This window comes from Odocoileus virginianus, chromosome 17, assembly GCF_023699985.2.
Source record: "Odocoileus virginianus isolate 20LAN1187 ecotype Illinois chromosome 17, Ovbor_1.2, whole genome shotgun sequence".
NCBI classification, from domain to species: domain Eukaryota; kingdom Metazoa; phylum Chordata; class Mammalia; order Artiodactyla; family Cervidae; genus Odocoileus; species Odocoileus virginianus.
In genome coordinates, this window is record NC_069690.1 from 53776993 (window position 1) to 53797383 (window position 20391).

The following is a 20391-nucleotide window of genomic DNA, read 5'->3' on the forward strand; positions in this document are numbered from 1 at the left end:
CAGAGCCTTGGCACTTTTGAGTTTGGATTTTTTTTGACATGGATCTTTAGAGATGCTGAGGGAGGGGTACCAGCTTTGCTTCTCTGGATCTGACTCTGCCACGCTTGGGCCATACTTCTTTGCTCTGGGCACGTCTCAGAAGAAACCCCCAGCTTTCTTGGATATTGGACTTGAAGAGATTCCTGTCTTGGGTGCCTGGAGTCATTCTGAGCTCCACAGGTGGGCTCGTTCCTAGAACTGTGAATATTGCAGCCTTTTGGATCAGTCACTGAATCGGGACCCCGAACTTGGCAGCCTGAGATTGCCACAAGCGTTTGACCTGGTCCTCTGATTTTCCCATCATGTGAGACGAGAGGTCCCCAACTTCAGGACGTCTTCATGGGCACCAATATCCGTGTGTCCATGTTGGGCGGAAGTGAGATATGGCCTGAGTCTTCTGAGCCAGGCTGCTGAGCCACCCAGCCTGCTTGACTCAGCTCCTTGGGGTGGGGAACAGGCCTTGTTCCTGGGCTCTCGGGCACAAACCGCACCCAGCAGGTGTTCACTGAATCAATTCTCAAGATTCTCAATCAAGCATATCCGGTTTCAAGGGGGGCAAGTGGAATGGGACAGTGGTGGGGTATAAGGAAATGACCCCAATCCCCTTTTGTCTCTTTCTTGGTCTCGCCCTTAAAACCCAGATCCCTAAGTCCCTGACATGAGCCCTGAGCAGGATGGAGGCAGAGCTGTGGGTCCACACCTGTGTGTATCATCGGGATGAAGAAGACTCCTGAAGAAGAAGCATCCCGCACCCCTGCCCTGGCCAGCTTCCTCTCTCCCCACAACCAGCTCAAGTCCAGGGCAGGCTCCAGCTCAGAGGCACATGGTTCCTAAAGGGGTGCAGGAAACTGGGTATCTGGGGAGAATAGAGTGCCTGCCTGACCTAGGTCACAGTTAAACGCAGCCAGGGGAGGGGGAGATCAGAGAGGAGAGGACCCATGGGTAGAAAGGGCCAAGGGAGCCGTAGATTGAGGCCATCCTTTCAGCCAGCAAACCGCATCATCCTGACATCGTTCAGCATCTGAGTTCTCCAAGTCTCCCTCTCTTTTATTGTCCCTGAATTTCATGCTTAGCAAACCATCCGCTGATTATAATATGGCTTGACATCCAGGACAATACATCAGTTTTGTGAGTTTGATTAACACAAGGCTGCCTGGAAAGATGGATCCATTGGGTTTTTTTGTTTGTTTGTGTGTGTGCATGTTTTGGCTTTTATTTTTAATGCATTTTTTTTTTTTTTTTTGAGATGGATCCACTCTTGACTGAGTGAGCAAAACTGGGTCTCTGATCCTACAGAGCTGGGGCCATACATGGGACCCTGTCAACACCCAAAAATGATGACAATCTGTGATCCCCTTGGTGAAGTCCTTTGCCCTCTGCTGAATCCATCCATTTGCATTTCCAGCTTGCTGGGGTTTGAATCTAGGCTTTGCCTCTAATTAACTGTGTGATTTTAGGCAAGTTCCTCAATGTCTCTGTGCTTCAGTTTACTCATCCCTAAAATGAGATTAAAATAGGTTTGTTGCAGGGTTGAAGGCTATTAAGAGCTTAGCACAGTGTCTGGTTCATCTGTGCTTTGTATGGATCGGCTCTTGCTATTTGAATTTCCATAATGCCTACCTGCTGTGACCTTGAGCAAGTAACTCCTTTGTTTTCATCTGGCTTCTATTTCTTTATTTATCATATGGAACTAATAATACAATCTATTGGAAAAAGCATGGGGCAAAAGGGAAGTGTCATAGAATGTATTATAAGTTTTTTTTAAAACTATAATGCTCCATAAATGAACCAGGGGTTTATTTTTATCATTTATCACGAACAATTATTAGTCTCACGGGGTCCCTCTGGACTATGGTGTCAGCGACAGACTGGTACTTGCCATGTGTGCTTGCCGTCTACCTCTACAAAGATTAAATCCAGAGCTGCTGCAGCTGCTGACCTTTACACCCCCGAAGGAGGTCAGGGTGGAGAGCAGGAATGAGGCACTCTGTGCTCGGCGAAAACTGGCCGAACAGGTCTTCAGATATTATCAGGAGCTGATTTTATGAGCCCAATTCTTGTTATGTCCTCCTATCTAGAAAAGCACTAAAATCCTTCATCGTGATGACTGTTCCTCGTGACTAGTGAAGGCCTCAGGAGACTAGTAGAAACCTTCTGGAAAAATATGTGCTTGATTGCATGTGTTCCCCCTTTGCTGACAAAGATCCGTCTAGTCAAAGCTATGGTTTTTCCAGTAGTCGTGTATGGATGTGAGAGCTGGACCATAAGGAAGGCTGAATGCCTGAAGAATTAATTGATGCCTTTGAACTGTGGTGTCAGAGAAGACAGCAAGATCAAACCAGTCAATCCTAAAGGAAATCAATCCTGAATATTCATTGGAAGGACAGATGCTAAAGCCGAAGCAGCTTTGGTCACCTGATTCACTGGAAAAGACCCTGATGTTGGGAAAGATTGAGGGCAAGAGGAGAAGGGGGCGATAGAGGATGAGATGGTTGGGGGGCATCACAGACTTAATGGGCACAAGTTTGAGCAAACTCAGGAGCTAGTGAAGGACTGGGAAGCCTGGCGTGCTGCAGTCCATGGGCTTGCAAAGAGTCAGACACGACTGAGCGACTGAACAGTTGCTTCACCAAAAATCACATATACACTGACCTTTCCTCCCCTGCCTCTTTGGAGCAGTTTCTCAGAGCTATCTGAGCTGCTGTCTCCTGGGCTGGAGTCCTCATTTTGCCCCCAATAAACTTAACTTGCAACATTCACGTTGTGCAGTTTTTTAAGTTGACAGTGCAGATGATTTTAATACTTAGGTCCTAGCCTAGTGAAACCTTAGAAAGGGACCAGAGAAGAGGGAAGAACATGGATAAAGAGGAGCTTGGCACCGCTCTCCACAGAGGAAGGGGGTACCTCCTCCCTGGAGGAGGCTCTGAGTCTGCACCAGCAGCTTCACTCCCTCCCAGAGGTTAAGAGGCTTCTCTGTGTGAAGCCGGGAGAGGCTGGAAGAAGTTGGTCCCAGTCCTGACTGTCCCCTGAGGGTATTGCTCTGATACTTGGCAGAGCTGCCTTTTAAAAAGCAGAGTCGCTGTTAGTGATGTGGTTGCAAATTCAAAAGGCAGAGGGAGGAGGAGGGGAAAGGTTTGCTTTGCCTTTGAAAGACACAGACATAAGAAGAAACAAAAAATAAGAACACCTCATCACTGGTCCTGCCTGTACCTTGTGAATGTGTGTGTGTGTGTGGGTGTTTCTGCTGTTGGTAACTGGGGGTAGGTAGATGGCTAGAAAGCATGAACGTAAGCAGAACTTGGTTCAAGGCACATAAAAGCACATCTATGGGGCTTACATAAGCACCAGTCATTAAAAAGATACCTTTACGTTAATGGCTAAAAACTGCCTGCTAAAAGCAGAAATGCAAATAAGAAGGGAGGGAGTAGACTTTGGCATCAAGGTCAGGGAAATAAGGATCATTTGCTTGGGGAATTGTGAGCTCTGCTTGTTTCAACAGTTACATTATTTCCATGGCATCACCTAGGGGCTTCCTAGGTGGCTCAGTGGGTAAAGAATCCGCCTGCAATGCAGGAGATGCAGGGGACACAGGTTCGATTCCAGGGTCAGGAAGATCCCCTGGAGGAGGGCATGGCAACCCACTCCAGTGTTCTTGCCTGGAGAATCCCATGGACAGAGGAGTCTGGCGGGCTACAGTCCATGGGGTCACAAAGAGCCAGATACAACTGAAGGGACTGAGCAAGCAGTGCTTAGCACCTCGCTAACTTCATGAGTGGCACAAGGTCTGGAAGGCTTTGATGGCTGCAGTCAGGGGTTAAGATGTCTAGATCTGTTGTTTGCTGCTGTCTTGGAGCTCTCTTAACTGTCCCCCAGAAAGCTTCCTCTCTGGGCAGATGGGAGGGTGGTCCAGGGCTATTCCAACTGGGGAGGTGCATTACCTGAGCTCTCTGCTAGGTAGCAAAGAAGCTGTGATCTCCCTCCTTGCTTGCAATCTCCAGGGATTGTTCCTCTTGTCTGGGAGGAGGATGGAAACAAGGAGCATGCTGGGAAACGCTTGGAGCCACTTCACGCGTCTAGCTGCACAATCCCCTACCCTGCTGCTCACCTCTGGCTGTTTATTTCCAGCAAAGCTGGATTTCCTGCCCTGAAGATGAAGGGAGATGGCCCAGTCCTTTCCCAGAACAGCTCACGAGAGGATCACTAGTGAGTTTCAGATGTTTCCTCACAAACAGTCCCAGGAACTCTAAATTAGAGGGGAGAAGTGTTTGGAGTGGGAAGCCTGAGACTTTAGAAAATGACTTGGAGAGGTTGGGCAAGTCATGATCATTTCCTGCTAAGGTTATCCAGGAGAACCAGCCAGCATCTCTCCCCAAGCCAGCTGGCTGAGCTGGGATCTGGGCGGGACTGACAGATTAGCCCAAGGAGTCCCAGATGGTCAGAGATTGTTAATGATGTAACATACACATCATTTGTTTATTGGAAGGTCTCCAGAGTGAGCAAGAGAGGAAAACAAGCAAATGGAAATATTCTACAAGGAGTGGAACAGCTAATCTTTCTAGGCTTTCTTGTTTGTTTCTGAGCTGAGACTGGAAATCAGGCAAGAGTTGGACCTAGTCGTTCTCGCGCATTCATTTTTTCATATATTTTTTTCTTTTGCTTTTTCCTTTTCCATCTCTTCCTCCCTTCTCTTTCTCCTCCTTCTCCTTTTCCCTCTCTTTTTTTAAAACCACTTTATTGAGATGATGAACTTTGAAAGTGAAATTTCTTCACCTACAGGGCATGGATTTTTCTGTGAAATCAGATGCTTTGACCACCAATTTGTGTTTCATTAACTTTGTTTGGTGGAAAAAAAAAAAGTCCCTGAGGGATAAGGAATGGTTAGAGGGAGACAGATTAGCTGGTATGGTCTTTTGCTGATTGATTTGTCTTTCTCTGATAAAATTTTCTGATAGGGAAGAAAAATACCACAGAACCCAGACTGTTCTCTAGGATGAATGGGTGGTGGCCTTGTGGGAGGGAGGCTGGCTGGTGTATAGATTTCTGCCTTTCTTAGATATTAATACTCAAGCAGGGGCCAAGAGCGAGAAGCCTCAAATTGAATGAGAAGTGACCATTTCTTTCTGAGTTACCCCCTGTTATCTTCCCAGACCTTTATTAGGGCGCCTCTGAGACTCTACTGAGCTTTATAGCAATTTGTGTGCGTGTTTCACAGGCCAGGGGCTTACTGGAGGTGGGAACTAGTTTTGGTGTGTGTGCTTGTGTGTGTGTGCATCCTTTATAATGCTCATCATAGTTTCTCACTCTTTGGAAACGATCCATAAATATTTGCTGAATGACTAGATGAGGCACACGCGCTATTGAGGGAGATAAATGTACAAGAGGGATGTGAAAGATCAGCCCAAGAGAGGAGGGAGAGGAGGAGAGGTGACCTGCTTCCGTGTCTCACTCACATAGAAGAGGTGTCGGGGGCAGAGTTGGAAGGAATGGGAATTCTGTAGGACAGGGACCTTTTGATTTTATTTCCCTAGTAATTCCATTTTTTCCCCAATGAGGACCAGCCCTGGATGAATGGATGAATGCCCCCCTCCTTGTCCCTGGTCACTGGTTTTGTCAAGGTGCTATGGAGGAGACTGACTTTGGCATATTAAATATTTGCTCCTCTTGAAACAAAACTGGCTTGTGGGTGTTCATTGCAGTGCTGGGGATGGTGAGTTAGGAAGTGAGCTCTTGAACTGAAGTCTCTTTGTCCTGATTCACCAGCATCTGGGGCAAAAGCTGACCCCACTCTTTCCCCAGAATTCACAGTCAGGCCTGGCACAGCAAGAACCCAGCAAGGAGTTTCTGAGCCCCTAACGCACATTGCTGCCTTTCGTGGCTCCTGAGATTGTGCTGGTAGCAAGAGAGGGCTGAGAGTTCTCTGATGGAAAGAGCAGCAGGGTTGTTTACATGTTTTAAATTATTTAGCTGCATCAAATATTCAGATTTGTGAGAACAAGAGCAACTCTATTTAAAATCTCCAAGCATATGATGGATGAACTCTGCTTCCAGGCAAGTTCCCAGCTTCCAGCCCAGACTCAAGGAATATTCTGAGAGTTTCTCAGGCTCATTTGGTTTAGCCTTCACCTCTTGGGATGAGTTAAGTGCGGGAGCCATCCAAGGCTGATGATCCTTGGCGAATGTGTTTCAGATAAGTGAATTTTAATGAGAGGTCTCATTGTATCCGTTAGGGAAATTAAAATGGAGGACTTCAGGCTTCAGAGGCAGGGGAGCAGGCCTCTGACCCACCTGGACACTACCTAGATTCCCAGTCTGCCTTTGGGCACAGCAAGTCAAGTGACACTTTAGATAAGAAAGGGAGTGAGTCTTGGAATCTCTTAAGTCCCTGAGGACCTGGCCAAGAACTGCCCCCCTTCTCCCCCCATCTAAGAAGTCTTATGACTCACCAGGTAAAACAAACAGCATTGTAAAAGTTAGAGTTAAACCAGAGATGCATTTTTGCACACAAACTGATGATGATATCAGTCTGGGATCTGGGATTATAAACGAGAGCCCTTCGGACTGCAATGGGATGTCCTACCCGGGGGCTGGACGGACCTCCTGGGTGCTGTGCTGTGCTGAGTCACTTCAGTCGTGTCCAGCTCTTTGCGACCCCGCAGACTGTAGCCCACCAGGCTTCTCCATCCATGGGATTTTCCAGGCAGGAATACTGGAGTGGGTTGCCATGCCCTCCTCCAGGGCATCTTCCCGACCCGGGGATGGAACCCGCATCTCTTATGTCTCCCTCATTGGCAGGCGGGTTCTTCCACTAGCACCAACTGGGAAGACCCTTTCCCAATTGGGATTCCAGGTTGCTGTTAGTGAGGGACCTCCCAGCACTGTTCAAGTCTGGTTGAAGGTTGTTGGCCTGATTTGGTGATGTAGAGACTGTCACCCTTGTCTGTTGTTTCTATTTCATTTCTTTTAATGACAGCATAGGGAAATTAAGTCAAATAGCCCTCTATTAAATATTGGAATTGTTTATGTGTGTGTAACAAGCAGTTTCTTTTGTTAACAAAGCCTTCAAACCTAAAACGAAAGTAAAACTTTTGGTGAAACAGAGTCCCATACCTCACCTCCCAGAGAAAAGGGATGTTCGTCTTACGAAATCAGGGTTGCGATATTCACATAGAAGTCAGGAGTTTTGTGTATGTGGGTGTGTGAGCTCAGTCCCTTGGGATCGTGTCTGTGAAATGTGTGTGTGTGTGTTTCTGTGTATGAAGCTGCTGTTCTTCTCACTAAGCTTCATCATGTTAGGTGAGACCCAATGTGACATCTACTGAAGTAGTTCTGGAGCTCAAGAAGGGTCTCCTAGTAACAACCATTTATTGAATGTTTCTTATACACCTGATAAATAATAAAGATATTACATTATGTTATCTAACGTTTTCACTCAAGAAAAGAAAAACTCTCAGCAAGCCAGGTATTATTATCCCTGTTTTATAGATAAGAAAAATAAGGCTCACAGATGTCTTTCAGAATCAAATCAAGGTCTGGTCTGATTCCAAGTCTGGGGTTTCTTTCCACCATACAGCAGTATCTTTTCTCTGGCAGCTTTCTAGGACTATCTACATAAAATTTAGTAGCTCTGTCAAAATATTAAATAATGCTTTACCCTCTGTAAAGGTGACCTCTGGGGAGGACAGGGGTAGTGTGTGGAAAAAATGTTGGGGGTGGTTTCTGGGAGCTGGAAAGGTTCTTCTTCTTTTTAATTGGTTTTTTGGCTGCCTCACGTGACATGTGGACTCTTAGTTCCCTGACCAGGGATTGAAGGCGTGCCCCTGCAATGGAAGTGCAGACTCCTTTTTCTCCAAATTTATTTATTTACTTTTGGCTGTGCTCGGTCTTTGCTGCGGTGCGGGCTTTCTCTTGTTGCAGCGAGTGGGGGCTGCTCTCTAGTTGCGGTGTTCGGGCTTCTCACTGCGGCGGCTTCTCCTGCTGCAGATCACAGCCTCTCGGGGGCATGGGCTAAAATCGCTGGGGCATGTGGACTCCGTAGTTGTGGCTGGAGGGCCCTAGAGCACAGGCCTAGTGGTTGCGGCGCACAGGATTAGTTACTCCAAGGCGTGTGGGATTTTCCTGGATCAGGGACCGAACCCTTGTCTCCTGCCCTGGCAGGCAGATTCCCTACTCCTGAGCCACCAGAGAGACCAGGAGGTGCAGATTCTTAACCGCTGGGTCTCCAAGGAAGGCCTAGTAATGTTCTGTCTCCATTTTGATAGAGGTTGCACAGAAGTGCTTGCTTTGTGCTAACCCATCAGGGTATAGACATACGATTTGAGCTTTTCTTGTGTTATTCTTCAATAAAACGTTTATTAAAAAAAATCCTCTCTAGCAATTCATGTTGGAAGGGAGCCCTCCCTCCTATGGGCAATTTGTTAGAATGAACCAACAGGAGTTCCTCGGACTCTGTTACATAGTAAAGTTTAAAGTAATACAAATATGTTGGTACCTTGTCCCTTTACAAAAAGGTTACTAAGTGGATCACAATGAAAAGTCATGTACAATAATAAAATAATACTAGGAGGAAGTGACCAGTATTATAGGGAAAGGAAAATTGCTACCCACATATGTTACCCTGTTTAGTATCACAGAAGGTTTAAGGCCAGCTTCTACCCTCAAGATGCTCACAACCAAGTTGAAGATATTGAGCATTTACTAGTGGTAAGTAGACACCTGTCTTCAAATGTACTGGAACTTGTAGGAATAGGCTCCCTTCCAATTTGGTAATCAATAAACCCAAAGGAAGTGAACGTTCTCATGGGCTATAGCCTAGATTTCCTGTGTGGGTAACTGAGGTGGGAAAGACCATATGTGATCAATAATTTTGAAACTTGGACCACCAAGTCTTAAAGTTTTTTGAATGGATATTTATATATTTACAGGATGGTTTAAACTTGGAGAGACCCATGTATCTAGTCACCAGGATGCTTTTGTAATTGATTTGTAATTATGTTCCCTTTTGTTTGCAGGCAGTTTTGACTGAGGCTAGATACACCATCTCTAAGAACACAGACCTTATTCGAGTTTATTTCTAAATTTCCTGACTCGGAAAGTTAAGCATTTTTCTTCTCTATAGCCTAGAGGTTCAGGGACCTAAATGGAGAAGTCACTGGACTCATCAAATCTATAGACCCTCTTCTCTTAGTAGTTGGCTTTCTACAAATGTGTCAGAAATAGCCAGTGTGGCACCTGGCAGTTTCTGAAAGTTTAATGTGCATATTTATTTTCTAGAGATCATGTTAAAATACATATTCAGATTCAGCAGGTCTGGGGTGGAGCCTGAGATGTCACATTTCTAACAAGCTCTGAGGTAAGGTCAGTGCTGTAGGTCCGTGAACTACACTTATAGAGAGAAAAGAATACTAGACTTTGAATCATAATTCCTGGCTTTTAGCGCTCTGCCATTCACTACCTTGTTTTCTTGGACAAGTCACTGTACTGCTCCAGGTTTGAGTTTCCTCAGATATCAACTGTAGGCGTGCATGCATGCTAGCAGGCTTCAGTCGTGTTTAACTCTGTGTGGCCCTGAGGACTGCAGCTCACCAGGCTCCTGTCCATGGGATTCTCCAGGTAAGAATACTGGAGTGGGTCGCCATGCCCTCCTCCAGGGGAGCTTCCTGACCCAGGGATCAAACCTGCATCTCTTATGTCTCCTGCATTGGCAGGTGGGTTCTTTACCACCAGCGCCACCTGGGAAGGCCAACAACTGTATAGTAGGGGACAAAAGAGGATGAGATTACTTCAAAGCTTACATTCATGGAATTTTCAGAGTGATACCTTGATTTAAAAAAATCTCCATGTATAGGACTATGTACTGCCTTTCAGGGACTAATAGATAAACTGGTGTTAACAAAGCAGGAAATAAAAGGGCTGAACGAAGAAGGTAGAGAAAGAGATGAGTAGCAATGGTGACTTCTTATAGCAAAATATACATTCTGCTTATTTGCAGTGATTTTTTAAAAAAATATTTGTTTGGCTGCATCAGGTCTTAGTTGTGGATGCAGGAAACTTTAGTTACAGCTTGTGGGATCTAGTTCCCTGACCAGGGATCAAACTCAGGCCCCCTGCATTGGAAGTGTGAAGTATTAGCCACTGGACCACTGGGGAAGTCCTGACTGATGGGTTTGGATTGGAAAGTGTTGCCTAGAGAGAGGCTGCTACTTTTCTCCAACAGTCACTTCAAGAGGATGTTATTGATAATTTACATTATAATTTAGTTATGTTACTGATAACTTAGTTATATAAAAATCTTGAATGAGAGAAGCAAGGGGTGAGTATGAGCTATGAAATAAGCACTTTCAGGAGGCTATGAGCGAGTCCTGCCTGGAGGACTTCCAGGTTTCCAGCGGTGCAAGGGAGTCTGGTTTGAAAACAGCAGTTTATTTTTGCTGCAGACCACTTCGATGTTTAATTTCAGCAGAGTTGGCCAGGAATTCGGGTATTTGACCTCAACTACCAGACTTAATGGGACTGGAGCTTGGGAGGCAAGGGTGGGAGAACAAATGTATCCTTCCACAAGGGTTATGGAATGCAAAGATTCTTGAGGGTCACAGGGTTGAGAGTCAGGAGAGAGGATGTGAGAAAGGGACACAAGTGATTTAAGTGAATGAACGAAGCCCCCGACGATGTGAACCTCTGGCGGCGGCCCCTCCCCCGTGTACACGCATCTGTTTTAAGTAACAAACAGCATCAAGCATAAAGGATTCCCCAGGCTCACAGGTACGGTCTAGTTTCTCTTTAAGTTCCAAAGCCAAGTGAAGGGAAGAGAGAGAACTGGTGACGGCGCCCTCGTCCAGGATTGAGATGCGAACCGGGGGGAGGTGGGGCGGGGGGGCGAAGAGATCCTTACCTTATGCAGGACGTGCTCATGGAAGTCAGGGCCGGCTCCCCCTTGGTAGGAGTCGAGTCTCTGCAGGTCCATGCCCGGCTTGGAGCCCGCTCTTCCCCGGTCTCCCTGCGCTCTGCGTCAGCTCCGTCCGGTCTCCTCGGGGTGCAGCAGGCTCGGGTCTAAGCCCCGCGGGCCGGCCGCATCCGGTTCAGCACTGGACAGCTCCCGCAGCCGCTGCGGCGCGGTACCCTGGGAGCAGGCGGCCTCTTCCTTCCGCGACCGCAGCGTTTCAGCACCAGGAACAGCGATACCGTCTCTGCGCGCCCAGGGCCAGAGTTCTGAGATCCCGTCCCCTGTCTCGTGACTCCAGGCTGTTGGGAGGGATGCAAGATTTCAGTCTAGCCGGCGGTCCGTGCGAATCTCATTCAGCTACCGGATCCCGGGGCCTCAGCGTCCCGGCTGCGTTCTCAGGGCATTGTGGTCCCGGGAGCTCACCGTTCCTGATTCTTAGTGACCGAACATCCTCGTCACACCGCGCAGCTCAGCTCTCCTGCGGTTGCCGAGGTGAAGTCCAGCGGTGCTGGAGCCACTTCTTTTTGGTCTCTAGACAGTTCCCTACAGGATGTATGAGGTCGACAGATGAGGGCCCAGAGGGGTCCCTGAAGTTTCTGAAATAATTTGCACAATTCTGCTTACCTGCATTTCCCTACAGAGAGGGTCCAGAGCTTAAATTACACTCTCTAGGATGCATATGTCCTCCTCCCCCAAACTTAAGAACACTTGGCTTGGGAAAGGCAGAAGTGTTATTTGGTTCAGGCTCCAGAGTTCAAATCATAACTCCGAAAATGACGGGCTTCCCTGGAGGCTCAGCTGGTAAAGAATCTGTCTGCAATGTGGGAGACCTGGGTTCGATCCCTGGGTTGGGAAGATCCCCTGGAGAAGAGAAAGGCTCCCCACTCCAGTATTCATTCAGGCCTGGAGAATTCCAGACACGGCTGACTGACTTAAGAACAATTGGCTTGGGAAAGGCAGAAGGGTTGTTTGGTTAAGGGTGCGGGCTCCAGGGTTCAAATCATAACTCTGAAAATGATAATCTCGGCAAGTTACTTAACTTCCCCTAAGCATCCACGAAGTGGAAATAATAATAGTTCCTACGTCATGGTGTTGTTCTGAGGTTTTAATGAGTTTATTCACATAAACAGCCTAGAATGGTGCCTGACATGTATTAGGAGCTCAAAAAATGCTAGCTATTGTGTTTTATGGACAAGGGGGTGAGAACTCTGTCTACCTCTCTCCTGTAGCTGGGATCAGCAATTTGCAGAGTTTTGTTACCACCTGAAAAAGTGAACATGAAGTTGACCCCTATGGGAACTGGGAGCTGAGATGTGGTCTCAGAGGTTATCCTCATATGATGACTTTGGCATTCAGCAAGCAACTACTTCATTAGACACAAATTCTATCACCACCAGCTTCTAGAGTCAATATAATATGGAAGGGAAGGGCCAGGCCTAAGATTAAAAGGGTGAATTTTACTTCTAGGTTTCAATTCCTTTTTTGGCTAGGTGGCTTTAACCAAACCATGCAAGTCTTTTAGGATTGTTTATGTTTTCTCATCTGTAAAATAGGTAGAACAATTTGTGCCTACCTCATTGGATTTTTGTGAGGAGTTAATGAAACAATTATGTGAAAATATTTCTTTCTTTTTAAACTGTAAAACCAACCAAAGTAACAGAAGTTTGATTTCCAACCTATTTTTCTGGGCTTCATGCCTTCTGAACCTTTTTGTAACGTTTTAAATCAGCATAATAATTTTTGAAAACACTTTATTCTCACAGAAATTGCATTTTGGATTGGTATGTTTTTGGTATTTGGAGCTGCTCAAGTGTCACTGGCAAGTACTTTTGTTACCTGAAAACTGGGTTTACCTCCTGGAGGAGTGTCTAACCAAAGACACAACCAAACTAAAGGGTGGGAGATGGAGGGATTAATTACTTGCAGTAAGTAAGGAGAACACCAGGGGTCTTTCCCAAAGCAGTGTCTCCCCAAACAGCAAAATTGGGGAAGTTTTAAGCTAAGGGTGCATGGGCTTCCCAGATGGCTCAGTGGTAAAGAATTTGCTTGCTGATGCAGGAGACATAGGCGATGCGAGTTGGATTCCTGGGTTGGGCTCTATCTCTGGGTTGGGAAACTTCCCTGGAAGAGGAAATGGCAACCCACTCCAGTATTCTTGTCTGGGAAATCCCCTGGACAGAGGAGCCTGGCAGGCTACAATCCACGGGGTCATAAAAGAGTCAGACATGACTTAGCAATGGAGCACAGCGTAGCACGGTGCATGTATATTCACGAAGGGGCTTGAGGAGAGGAGATGCAGCGTAGGATCAGGGCAGACGGGGTCCAAGCTCTAGGTGACTGAAGGCATGATGGTCAGCAAAGATCAGCATCATTATTCCTTAGGTTAGTCTGGTGGTTGATTGCTTTAGGGGGTTTGGATCTTGCAAAACATCCCAAGAATGTGCTTTAGGCTAACCTTACCTTCAAAACAGTACTGGGGGGTCTTCGTAACTGATAGTGCCTCTGATACTGTTATCTCCCTATCTCCCTGGTAATAGATAATGTTTCTTACATTCTTTTTTCCCCTTGAAATCACTAACTACTAATGAGACCCATTCTGCAAGGGTACTGATTGTGGCCAGGCTTAGATCACAAAATGGCTTAGACTTAGAATGCCTTCTTTTTTATTTTTTTTTAAATTAATTAATCTATTTTAATTAGAGGCTAATTACTTTGCAATATTGTGGTGGTTTTTGCCATGCACTAACATGAATCAGTCATGTGTACATGTGTCCCCCATCCCAAACCCCCTTCCCACCTTCCTCCCCATCCCATCCCATCCCTCTGGGTTGTCCCAGTGAACTGGCTTTGAGTACCCTGTTTCATTCATTAAATGTGGACAGGCGATCTGTTTCACATATGGTAATATACATGTTTCAATGATATTCTCTCAAATCATCCCACCCTCGCCTTCTTCCACAGAATCCAAAAGTTTGTTCTTTATATCTGTGTCTCTTTTGCTGTCTCACATTACCATCTTTCTAAATTCCATATATATGCATTAACATACTGTATTGGTGTTTTCCTGTCTGACTTACTTCACTCTGTATAATAGGCTCCAGTTTCATCCACCTCATTAGAACTGATTCAAATGTATTTTTTTTAATAGCTGAGTAATATTCCATTGTGTATATGCACCACAGTTTTCTTATCCATTCATCTGCCGACAGACATCTAGGTTGCTTCTGTGTCCTAGCTATTGTAAACAGTGCTGCGATGAACATTGGGGTACACGTGTCTCTTTCAAAATGACTTCTTATTATATCAAGAAAGCTGTGTTTGGCTCTCCTCCTCTGGGGACCCCCACCAATCCTATCTGCTTACATACCTGCAGACCTATCTCAGAAGAGTGATTCATTTTATGAGGCTCTCTGATCTAAATTTTTTAGAGGTGACATTTTCTTACACTGCAATGAAATAAAACTCATTTTATGATGAGGTAAGAAAAAAAAATGACATATTTGTCTGCTTGTCTGGTCTCCTCCCTCGCATTTAGTGTGTGTCATGCATTTGCAATGACCTCCTTAGAAGATAGCATTCCTTCTAATTTTGTAAGGGGTCGTGATGACCCACAGCTGCTTTGTACGTGCAAATCTGGATTGTGTGAACCATCAAATACGTCATCTGATGTAAAACCCTTTGTCTCAAAAACACATGTAGCAGTTCTCAGAGCTTTCTGAAAGACTAACTCCTGGGTTTAAATCCTTAGATTGTCTTTTTTTTTTTTTTTTAAATACACATTTCATTTATTTTATTTGGTTGCATTGAGTCTTAGTTACAGCCTGTGGGATCTAGTTCCCTGACCAGGGATTGAACCCAGGCCCCTTCCAATGGGAGCACAGAGTCTTAGCCTACTGGACCACCTAGGAAATCCCCTTAGATTGTCTTGAAAAAAGTATCTCACACAGGGGCTCTGTAATAATCAGAAGGGTGGGATGGGGAGGGAGATGGGAGGGAGATTCAGGAGGGGGACATGGATGTACCTATGGCTGATTCTTGTTGATGTTAGATAGAAAACAACAAAATTCTGAAAAAGCAATAATCCTTCAATAAATAAATAAATACAAAAATCTGTTTCTTCCTTAGATCAACTATTAAGTCTTTTGTTGACAGCTGTCTCCATGTGCTGAGGAGGTATTTATTTGCACAGGGACTCTGACGCCGGAGGGGCAACTGCGTTACAAATCCAGCTGACTGCTTATTCCCCTTTCTGGGGTTTGCCTCTTGGTCCAGCTCCCCTCTGCTGGGAAATGGTGTTAGAATTCTACTAGGGAATGTGGTTCTGAGTTTCTTCTTTCAGTCCTTGATTTCAGGATCTGTTGAATTTTCTATGCTCAGTTCCCTTTCTTTATCTCTGCACAACTTCAGTGATCAGCAGTGTTGGGTTATGTGAGTTCAGTGGTTAGCTTCCCCTTTGCTTTCATGGTTTACAATCCACATTTTTATATTAAAGGCAGGCTATGTTCACTCTGAGAAGTTTGTCTCTATCAGCATCTCCCTGTTACATGGAATTCTTAAGAGCACTCATTTACATTTTATCTACTTTATTAAAGTTTTTTTTTGTTTTGGTTGTGCTTCATGGCATGTGGGATCTTAGTTCACTGACCAGAGATCGAACCTGGGTTCAAGGCAGTGAAAGCAAGACTATTAACCACTGGACAATCGGGGAACTCCCTCATTTACATTTTAATAGGAAACTTTCAGTCGGGAACTCTCTCATTTACATTTTAATAGGAAACTTTCAGTCCTTTGTCTGGGAATAGCAATCACTTTTGGTGAGATCCCTTTCTATATCTATCATGACTGAACTAAGTTTAAGAATTTTTATTTTTTTCATTTCATCTGGAAAATTGTAAACAAAGCAATAAATGCCTGTAAGTCAAAATACAGAATGATATATTCAATTAAAAAAATAAAAAGGAAAATATAATAGTATGAAAGGGCTCTTCTCTCAACTTCCAGTCTCTCTCCTCTCAGGCAAAACTTATCTTTAGCTCTTTCTCATTTTTAGTTCCTTTGATGCCAATTTTATGTTTATCAACCACGAACACTTTATGTTTGCTTGCACCCCGATATTTCCTCTGCTCATCCTTCTTGATATAGTTATGTCACTGTCTTCCGTTCTTTCGCTACCATTTCATACAACAGACTGAAACCTCCATTTCTTGCCTCATTAACCGTAGATTGTATCTTTTTAGTCCCCAAGATGTAAGATGAAGAATTAGCACCCCATCCTTCCTTTTTCCTTGCTTGCCCTACATTTCCCAAGCTGTATCAGATATACTTTTATAAAGCCTTTTATTTTAGAATTATTTTATGCTTACAGAAGCTTGCACAGAGTACAGAGTTCTTGTATATCCCATAGCCAGTTTCCTTTACTATTCACATTTGCTTATCTGTCACAATTATGAACCAGTATTGATGTATTATCTTTAACTACAACCCGTACTTTATTTGTATATCCTTTTTTTTTTTAAACCTAAAGTCCTCATTCTGTTCCAGGATCCAATCCAGGACATTTTGTTACACTGAATCATTGTGCTTCCTTAGACTTCTTCAGACCGGGAGCGTTTCTCAACCTTGCTTTATTTTTGATGACCTTTTGAGGAGTATTGGTCAGGTGTTTGGTAAAATGTCTTTCAATTTGGATTTGTCTGACATTTTTCTCAAGATTAGAGTGGGATTATGTCATCATCAATACATCACATCCAAAGAATGTGTTATCAGTATGACTTATTGATGGTGTAAACCCAGATCATCTGACTGAGCTTATGTTTCGCAGGTTTACCCACTGATGTTTATCTCCTCTTTAACATTCTTCTTCTTTTTCTTGGAGCACTTCTTTCTGAAACTAAGATTCCTAGAATTCAAGTATCCTAGCTCTAGAGTTATCATGTATATTTCTTTCCCCCTCTTTTTATTGAAGTATAGTTGATTTACAAAGTTATGCTAGTTTCAGATGTACAGCAAAGTGATTTTATATATATATATATGCATACACATAATCAAAGTCAGATTATTTTCCATTGTACATTATTATTATAAGATAGTAAATATGGTTCCCTGTGCTATACAGTAAGTCCTTGTTGTTCATCTATTTTATATTCAACAGTGTGTATTTGTTAATTAGGATTATCATATACATTTCTGCCCAGACTTAGAATCAGTCATTTCTCCAAGAACCCCTGGTTCATTTTGTTGGAGAAAATATTGGGATGAAGATCTGGGTGCTTGATATGTTCATTGCTACTGGGATATTATCAGATGTACTTTTGCTTGTAAAGTTTCTCAACTGACAGAAGCAATGTATTTTATGTAATCATACTTATATAATATGTAAATATATTATAATGTTTTTGATTCTTTATAGACTTATTCTGAAATTTGAATCCTTTTCCAAACTGTGGATTTTTTTTTTTTACCACTTAGCCACCAAGGAAGCCCATTTAAACTGCTATATTTAGGCAAGTACAGTTTACTTGCAGAGCCAGGTAATATATTACTATTACATTTTCACTTCATTTCCAAAGCTTTACATCACCACACTCAGAAAGATTGTTCTTATATACCCCCAGTGCTCACAATCATGCATTGTTTTAATCTGTCCCTTGTCTTTTTGTGTATTTGTTATTTTCCCTGATGCTTGTGATTGCATTTCTTTTTGCTTTTTGGAAGAGGGGCCCTTGTGGCTCAGCTGGTAAAGAATCCGCCTGCAATGCAGGAGACATGGGTTCAATCTCTGGGTTGGGAAGATCCCCTGGAGAAGGGAAAGGCTACCCACTCCAGTATTCTGGCCTGGAGAATTCCATGGACTGTATAGTCCATGGGGTCGCAAAGAGTCGGACACGACTGCGTGATTTTCACTATCATTATCTTTATTATACCTCCCAGATCGTCCATCTTTTTACTTTTCTTTTTCTGTGGTATTCATTCCATTTCTTTCTTGAATCTCAGTGACTTTCTGGTCTGATATGTGCTGGTTTCTTTGTATTTAGGTAACGACTTTCTTATATTTCCTTTTCTTCGAGTGTGTTTAATTGTTTTTAAAAACTGGATTCTGGGGCTTCCCCGGCGGTCCAGTGGTTAAGCGTCAGCCTGCCAATGCCGGGGACGTGGGTTCGATCCCTGGTCCAGGAAGATCCCACAAGCCTTGGGCAGACCAAGCCTTGAGCTGTAACTGCTGCAGCCTGCAGCCTGGAGCCTGTGCTCCACGGAAAGAGAAGCCACGGCAATGAGAAGCCAGCGCGCCACAGCTAGCTAGGGAGAGCCCGAGCGCCGCAGTGAAGACATCGCGCAGCCCGTAAACAAATCAGCTGAATTCCAGGCCTGCGCCATGTGCTCAAGGCTTGTTGTCCAAGTTCTCTTCTCTGCTATCTCGTAACGTCTGTGCTTTAGGACTTTATTTTCCTGTTCCAAGCTGAGCTGGTTGCTTTCTGGGCCTGCTGCTGTAACTCTGGTGTTTTAGTTTTATTTCTGTGCGGACTCAGTATCTCCCATGAGTCATTCTTTCCTCTCTCTCAGCTTAGTCCTTCGAGAACTTGGCTTGCTTTTCTTAATTTACTGTTTGTGAATAAGTATTTGAGGAAGTTTCTTGAGAATGTACTCAAATAACTTCTTAAGAAACGGGGCATGGGAGGTGAACTTCCTGAGTCTTGACGTATCTTGAAAACTGTTCTACTCTTACTCAATTTCAGCTCAATTTGGAATTCCAGGTGAAGTCTATTGCCCCCAGGTTTGAGGACATTACTACATGTCTTCCAGTTCACTAATGGGAGTTAGTATTGCTAACTGGAAATGTTGCCAGACTAATTCCTCAGCTATGGAAACGGCCTGTTTTATTACTTGTTTTTCTTTGGCAACTCTTAGGATCTTGTCTTGACCCATGGTTTTCTTTTTTATTTTTTAATATTTATTTATTTATTTGGCTGAGCTGAACCTCAGGTGGGGATTAAGTGGCAGCTTCATTTTGGGTCTCGAAGAAAATAATCTATAAGCCACAGTAATAAAAGTGAAACAGGAGGGCTCTGAGTCCAGTGGATTTGAAGGAAACACTCAGAATAAAACTCCATGATGATTTAATATTGCATAAAGTCTTGAAAGGAGGAGACGGCATGGCCTTTCTAGCATGGAGGATGCAGCAACATCGGTGCTCTTGTGAAGCACTTGGCACAGCTCCTGTGATCAAGCTTTGGGCTCTTGGAGTGAGTGAGAAATTCACTACAGGAAAGAGCCACCTGTATATGGTATACAGAGCCACCTGTCCTTCCCCCCAAATCTCCCCCTCCCCCAGCAAGCTGGGATGAGGATGGTGGTTCTGAATCATATCGACCTGGGAGGAACAGTGGGGCTGTCTCCTTCCTTGAGGCTTTGGAGAATATTGTTCATTCATTCATTCTTGGCCAGGTGCTATGCTAAGTGCTGGAGATAAATAGATAGAAGGCCCTCTGGCTTCCTGCCTTTGAGGAGTTGACAGTCTGCTAGGTGTGACTAACAGATACAGAAATAGCACACCAGGTGAGAAGGGCCACGGTGGGCTGTCAGGGAGGTGGTGCAGTGCTGGAACCGACAGACCCAGACCTGAATCCCAGCTCGGCCGTGTTGTTTTTTTTTTTAATCTAGATGGCACTATAATTGGGTTGGCCAAAAGAAGTTTGTTTGGGTTTTCCCATAAGCTGGTATGGAAAACCTGAAACAAATTTTTTAGCCAACCCAATATTTCACTTTTGCTAGACTTCACTTCCCTCCTTCATGCGATTGTCCTGAGGATGAAATGAAATAAGGCACAGGAAATGCTCATCCCACCATCTGGTATATATTGAGTATAATAATACTGAGAATAATGAGTGCTGCAGGTCTGGAGAAGATGGTGATCAATTCTCTCTGCCTGGAGATGAGGGCAGTGGGAAGGGTTTCACCCAGGAAGGGATCTCCAAGCACTGACTCTTCCTTTCTGAGAAAGACCCCCAAGTGGCATCTTCCCCTGTCCCAGCACACCAAGGAGTCACACCTTTGACAACTGACAAGAGCTTCTAATAGGGAAATTCACTCTAAAGCCGTCGCGGTAACTTCTCTTGAAACCATAGTTTTGCTGCCTTGGCTTCTCTTAGCTTCTCTACTGGGTGCTTTCTGGGAGATACAGGGATGAATAATGAATGCATCTGTCTTATGACCACCATCTGTCCGTCTCTTTTGCAGGTTTTGTCTAATTTAATCTAACCCAATGATCCTTTGGAGGAGGCTCTTCTGGTTTTATAGATGGTGGGAGTGAGCTGGTTCAGGGACATTAAATTAATCACTGAGATCATGCAGATAGCAGACAGAGCCAGATTCAGTCCCGCCGCGTGGCCCCAAGCTGATATGCATCCCACATCCTG

The 20391-nt window shown here is 44.5% G+C and overlaps 2 protein-coding genes across 2 annotated transcripts in view; one reads left to right on the forward strand and one right to left on the reverse strand.

Annotated features, from left to right (window-relative positions):
- The window catches only part of RAB37 (RAB37, member RAS oncogene family), a 65536-nt gene extending 54139 nt beyond the window's left edge, over positions 1-11397 (reverse strand). The window contains exon 1 of the mRNA XM_070480019.1: positions 10928-11397. Coding sequence (XP_070336120.1) covers positions 10928-10999 — 72 coding nt within the window. The 5' untranslated portion in view covers positions 11000-11397. The remainder of the gene's footprint in view (positions 1-10927) is intronic.
- CD300LD (CD300 molecule like family member d) overlaps positions 1-20391 on the forward strand; it is a 121609-nt gene that overhangs the window by 27288 nt on the left and 73930 nt on the right. The gene's annotated exons all lie outside the window — the stretch shown is intronic.